General features: G+C 53.4%; 1 protein-coding gene across 1 annotated transcript; it reads left to right on the plus strand.

The window, feature by feature from the left end:
- The first annotated feature begins 22 nt into the window (after nt 1-22).
- Nucleotides 23-5,260, plus strand: ORAI3 (ORAI calcium release-activated calcium modulator 3). The gene is made up of 2 exons (XM_043914789.1): nt 23-663; nt 3,781-5,260. Exons 1-2 carry the CDS (start codon nt 436-438, stop codon nt 4,438-4,440), a joined length of 888 nt encoding a protein of 295 aa, XP_043770724.1. The 5' UTR covers nt 23-435; the 3' UTR covers nt 4,441-5,260.
- The last annotated feature ends 863 nt before the right edge of the window (nt 5,261-6,123 follow it).

Consider the following 6,123-nt stretch of genomic DNA (forward strand, 5'->3'; position numbering starts at 1 on the left):
TGAGGAGTCTGGACGTTCGAGGTGTGCGGGTGTACCTGGAGTGGTCCAGGATCCGGAACTGCCAGTCACTGGGGCTCGGCGTTCATCACAGCGGGGTTGAGGCACCCAGAGGACATCCTAGGTGGACTGGGGTCTCGGGGTCCCTTGGGATCTCTGTCCACGGTCCCCCGGCTCCACCCCATCATGTGGCCGCCTCAGCTCCGCCTCCGCCCCAGTTCCTGTTTCGGCCTCGGCTTCAGCCCCTAGGGCTCCCCACAGTCGCCTGCTCTTCCTGCTCCGCCCGGGCCACGTCTTCCTGGGAGCTCGCCGCCCGCATCCCCGCTCGTCCCGCCGGGGCATGGGGCCTTCCCCAGACCTGGGCCCGCCCTGCTGGGGCTCCAGAGGCGACTCGGCCCCGCCTTGACGGACCAGCCCGCTTGGTGCCGCGGCCCCAGGATGAAGGGCGGCGAGGGGGACCCGGGCGAACAGGCCCCGCTGAACCCGGAGGCCGAGAGCCCCGCGGGCTCGGCCACGTACCGGGAGTTCGTGCATCGCGGCTACCTGGACCTCATGGGGGCCAGTCAGCATTCGCTGCGGGCGCTCAGCTGGCGCCGCCTCTACCTCAGCCGGGCCAAGCTCAAAGCCTCCAGCCGCACGTCTGCCCTGCTCTCGGGCTTCGCCATGGTGAGGGGAGGGAAGGCGCGCACAGGGTGGGGGTGTAGCCCATGGCGGGGAACGGGGGTAGGAGGCAAGGTGAATAGGTACCTAAGGGAGACAGGGGCGAGGAGTGGGAAAGACCGGTCTTTCAAAGGGAAAAGTGGGGGGGCGCAAACAAGGTCCCAAGGGACTACACAAGTCTCTTAATGGGTGTGGGGGTGGCTCCTAGCATAAGCTGGGCCCGGGGAGGATAAGCAAATTCTAAACGTGTCACTGGGGACACACATCACGGGGGATACATATGCAAGGACAGAGCACAGAGCTCCCCGAAGGGACAGAATCCGGCAGAAGTGGTTTCTGGGTCTCCACCACAGGCTCAACAGCAAATCAGAGCTAGTTGGGGGTCTGAAGGATGACCTCAAGGATGCAGGGGGTGAGAATAAACTGGATGGAGCGGCACCCAACAGAAAGAGGGTGGCCAGGCCCTAGCAGACATGAAGGGTGCTTAGTGGTGGCCTGGGAAAGCTCTGAGAAGAGAAGATACCTGTGAGGGAGTCTCAGGAGAAAGCTGTCTAGGAAGCCTGATGCACGATTCTGGAGATGATAAACTCCAAGTGTGGGCAGATGCTAATCAGCTAACGGTCCAGCAGAGGCCTCACAGGAAGCAGGCTGAGGGAGGTCCCAGGGTGAGGAGACGTCAGCAGACACAGGTCCTAGCTCCTTCCTGCCTGTGGCCAGCTGTATGACCCTGGACAGGCCTCCGCACTGCCCCCCGCCACCATCGCTGGCCAGTGGGAAATTGTGAGATCATGGAAGGGCGTGCCCTCTGTAGCTTGCCAGGGAGCCACCCCAAGATGAGCTGATTCTTGTCATCAGATCCTGGATCCAGGCACGTCAGAGCAAGACTCGAATCAGAATGGCTGAGACTCCCTGTTGATGGAAACTGAGGCCCAGAGGGGGGCGGTGGCCCTGCCAGAGCTCTCACCAGCTGAAGGGTACAGGAGGAACTGAGACCCGGGGTCACTGGACTGTTCATCCAGGATGTCCTATCATCATGACAGGAAAAAGGAGAAAATGGGCTGGAGAGGGGAAACATAAGGGGGATATCAAGATGGGGATAAAAAGGGGCCATAGCCCTGGGTGATTTGAGTTAGTCCCTGCCCCTCTCTGTGTCACAGCCTCTGTATTTGGATGACTGGTGGGAACATTTCTATCCCTAAGGGTCATCCTTAGGTCTATGGTTTTCTATGTGAGGGTCCTGGATCCACAGGCCAGCTCACCCTGCCCGATGTGGGGTCATCTCGGGCCAGGGAATGCTCCCCTTCACCTACCTGTACAGACTACAGAGAAAGGGGAGCAGCCCTGGGGACCCAGCTGAGGGAGTTGCCCCACCCCCATGCCCCCATGGTCCAGCATGTTCCCAAGGAGACAATCCCACCTGCTGCTGAACTTGCAGGTTGCTGAGGTGACAGCTTAAGGGACAAGACCTTCTCTGCAGGATCAAGAGGCCAGATGAGTAGGTTCTGGGGGCTAGACTGGCCCCAGTGCTGTCAGGGGTGAGCAAGGTTGAATCAAGCTCCGGGAGAGACCAAGACCGGGCCTGGCCCAGATTGCTGTCTGTGGAAAACTCCTGCTAACATCCGCCATGGCCCAATTTCCCAAAATACTCAGTCTTGCCTTCCTACTGCCACCCTCCTGGCTCTGCAGTTTCTTCCTTGCCCCAGCCCAGAGCCATCTAATGGATCCTGCAAGAACCAGGCCTGGGGAAAGAACCTGATCCTGGAATTCAGGTGACCTGGGTTAGAATAACATTATATAAATTGTATTGAACCATCACTACCAGGCACTATGCTTAAGGCTTTAATGTGTATCATCTTCCTATCACCCTACAAATTAGGTACTACTACTAAGACTATTTTATAAATGAGAAAACTGAGGGTCAGAAATATTAAGACCTGCCGCAAGTAAGTGGCAGGATTTGAATCTAGTCAGTTTAGCTCTAGAATCCAAATTTATACAACCCTAGAACAAGATCATCCACTCAAATATGAGCAAAGACCACACAGGTGGTAATGGATATCAAGTTGGCTGGGTGGGGACTGTGGCTTTCAAGAGACCCTCATTACCTGTGCCAAGGGAGCAGCCATGACTCAACTCTGACTGATAGTTGCCATGGAGGAATATGGGCCTGGTGTAATCAGATCCTCCAAATTTCCAGGAGGATCTGGAAATAGGGATATTTACATGAAATCTCTTGAGTTTTAGAAGTTGGCAACAATTCTTAAAAAAAAAAAATGCACTGTCTGAGCCAAGCAAAACATGTTTGCAAGCTGGCTTGGGTTGTGGTGTGCCAGTTTGCAAACTCTGGCCTTGGACTTCAGTGTTAACTCTAATAATAACAGCAAACATTTACTTGAGCATACTATGTACCTCACACTATTCTTATCACTTGACCTATCTCTAAATGTATCATTAAATTTTCACAATAACCCTATAAGGCAGGCAGGTGCTGTTATCAATCCCTATTTTCCAGATGAGGAAAGGGAAGCACAGAGAGCTAAACCACTTGCTCAAGATTACAGTTTGTACAACTGAAAATGAACCTAGGCAGCCCCACTCCAGAATCTGTGCTTTTTTTAACCTCTATTTTTTTAAAGTGAAAATTATGTGCATCTTTTAAAAAATTATCTTAAACCTATTTATTTGGCTGCATTGGGTCTTAGTTATAGCACACTGGACATATTGCTGCCCACAGACTCTCCATTTGCAATTCGTGGGCTTAGTTGTTCCAAGGCATGAGGGATCTTAGTTCTCCCTCCAGGGATTGAGCCCATGTCCCCTGCATTGCAAGGCAGATTCTTAACCACTGGACCATCAGGGAAGTCCCGGGCCCCTATGTTATAAAAGATAAGATGGTCAGAAACATGCCATCCAACCCTCTAGTTTCCCCCCAGGCGGGGAGACCAAGGTCTGGAACAGGACAGAGCCTTGCCAAGGTTGTCCATCTATTCACTTAAAGCATGGGGGCCTTCTTTGTACCAAGAACTGTTGTGGGTCTTAGGGATACATCAGTGATGTACAGGCCAAAAAACCCTTTGCTGTTGAGGTTACGGCCACTCAACCCATCCCCTCTTGTCCCCACAGGTGGCCATGGTTGAGGTACAGCTGGAGAGAAACCACGAATACCCGCCGGGCCTCCTGGTGGCCTTCAGTGCCTGCACCACCGTGCTGGTGGCTGTGCACCTCTTTGCACTCATGGTCTCCACCTGTCTGCTGCCTCACATTGAAGCTGTTAGCAACATCCACAACCTCAACTCAGTCCACCAGTCTCCACACCAGCGACTCCACCGCTACGTGGAGCTGGCCTGGGGCTTCTCCACTGCCTTGGGCACCTTCCTTTTTCTGGCCGAAGTTGTCCTAGTTGGCTGGGTCAAGTTTGTGCCCATCGGGGCCCCCTTGGGCACATCAGGCTCAATGGGACCTGCCTCCCAGCTGCCTGAGACTCTGCCGCCAGTGGCCACCTCCCTTAGTCCAGCTTCCAAGCCATCGTCCACTTCTGTAGCCCCGTCACAGGCTGAGCCCCCTGAGGCCTGCCCCCCACGGCAAGCGTGTGACGGTGGTGCGGCCCATGGACCAGGCTGGCAAGCCGCCATGGCCTCCACGGCAATCATGGTACCTGTAGGACTAGTGTTTGTGGCCTTCGCCCTGCATTTCTACCGCTCCTTGGTGGCTCACAAGACCGACCGCCACAAGCAAGAGCTAGAGGAGCTGAGTCGCCTGCAGGGGGAGCTTCAGGCTGTGTGAGGCTGGTGTTAGCCCAAGGCTGAGAGCACTGCCTCCCCCAGAGCTCAGTCAGAGGCCCTGGATCTACCAACCCCATTCTGTGGCCCTGCCTGCAGCCACTTCCTGTGGCCACTCTCAGGTAGAGAACAGATTCCTGCCTTCAGGGTCCTTCGGGCTGGACCTTGGGGCAGCTCCCACGTTCCCAGGGACTGTCCCTGTCTAGTCTGTCCCATGCGTTTTAGCAGCTCTACTCTACACCCATGGGGCTGGGAGGAGCATGAGAGTTAATTGGAAGGTCCTCGGTCCAAGCTCCTGCGGTAGGAGAGGGGAGGCAGCGAGACCCTGGTCAGACCTTCGGTGCTCTTAGCCACTTGCCCCCATACAGAATGAGAACGTCAGAAGGATACATGCCCACCCAGTTGCCCCAGAAGGCAGCCAAACCTTATTTTACTTTTGTAGAATCTGTTTTATGGTTGGCTTTTTTTTCTTTTTTGAAGTTTTCCCCCATCCTCAGATTTTGATTTCCATGCTCTCGCTTTGGCATTTGGGTAGAGAGGGATTTAGGTGTTTCTCCCCCAGGCACAGGTACAGCCTTTCCAAGTCTCCCTATTTGGAGGAGGTTCAAATGCCTGCCTCACTGCCCTAGACACACACTCATGCTTCTATAACTGATTCCTACTCTCCTGGTCCAGTGCTGGGGGGCCGTGCGCCAGCCTGACTCCCTAGCAAGGATTGGGGTGGTAAGGGAGAAGGTCCATTCCATAGCCCTTAGAATACAGAACTATTCTGACACTGAATTTTTGATGCACCTAGTTTTGTATAATAAATTGTGTTTTACACATGTCGCTGTGGCTGTGAATGGAGTGAAGAGGAGGCCTCCTCGGGAACAGGGACTTGTTCTTATGAGCCAAGTGGAGGCAAGTGTCCCTGGGGGCAGGGTAGGGGTGGAGAAGGTTCCAGGCTTGACTCCCTTCTAGTGCTGACAGGGCCCAGTAGCTTCTGAATGTGGAGACTGAGTTAGGCTAAAGGTTTTGCAATCTTGCTACTGAGTCCAGGGTCTCTATCTCTTCCATTGAACATGGGAGTGAAAAAGCTGTTTTAAAACTCAACATTTAAAAAACTAAGATCATGGCATCCAGCCCCATCATTTCATGGCAAACAGAAGGAGGAAAAGTGGAAACAGTGATAGATTTTCTTTCCTTGGGCTCCAAAATCACTGCGGACAGTGACTGCAGCCACGAAATTAAAAGAAACTTGCCCCTTAGAAGGAAAGCTATGACAAACCTAGACAGCATATTAAAAAGTAGAGTCATCATTTTGTCAACAGAGGTCCGTATAGTCAAAGCTATGGTTTTTCCAGTTGCCACGTGTGGATGCAAGAGTTGAAAGCTAAGTGCTGAAGAACTGACGCCTTCGAATTGTGGTGCTGAAGAAGATTCCTGAGAATCCCTTGGACTGCAAGTAGATCAAATCAATCAATCCTAAGGAAATCAACCCTGAATATTTATTTATTGGAAGGACTGATGCTGAAGCTGAAGCTTCAGTTCTTGGCCACCTGACGTGAAGGGCAGTGGAAAAGGCCCTGATGCTGGGAAAGATTGAAGGCAACAGAAAAAGGGGCAGCAGAGGACGAGATGGTTAGAGAGCATCACCAACTCAATGGATGTGAATTTGAGCAAACTCCGGGAGATTGTGAAGGATAGG

The sequence above is a fragment of the Cervus elaphus genome, chromosome 10 (assembly GCF_910594005.1).
Source record: "Cervus elaphus chromosome 10, mCerEla1.1, whole genome shotgun sequence".
Lineage (NCBI taxonomy): Eukaryota > Metazoa > Chordata > Mammalia > Artiodactyla > Cervidae > Cervus > Cervus elaphus.

Excerpts from the sequence above, each read along its gene's own strand:
- ORAI3 (XM_043914789.1), top strand. The coding sequence starts at position 436 with ATGAAGGGCGGCGAGGGGGACCCGGGCGAACAGGCCCCGCTGAACCCG. Across the intron at positions 664-3,780 it reads TGCTCTCGGGCTTCGCCATG|GTGGCCATGGTTGAGGTACA; the intron begins GTGAGGGGAGGG and ends TTGTCCCCACAG.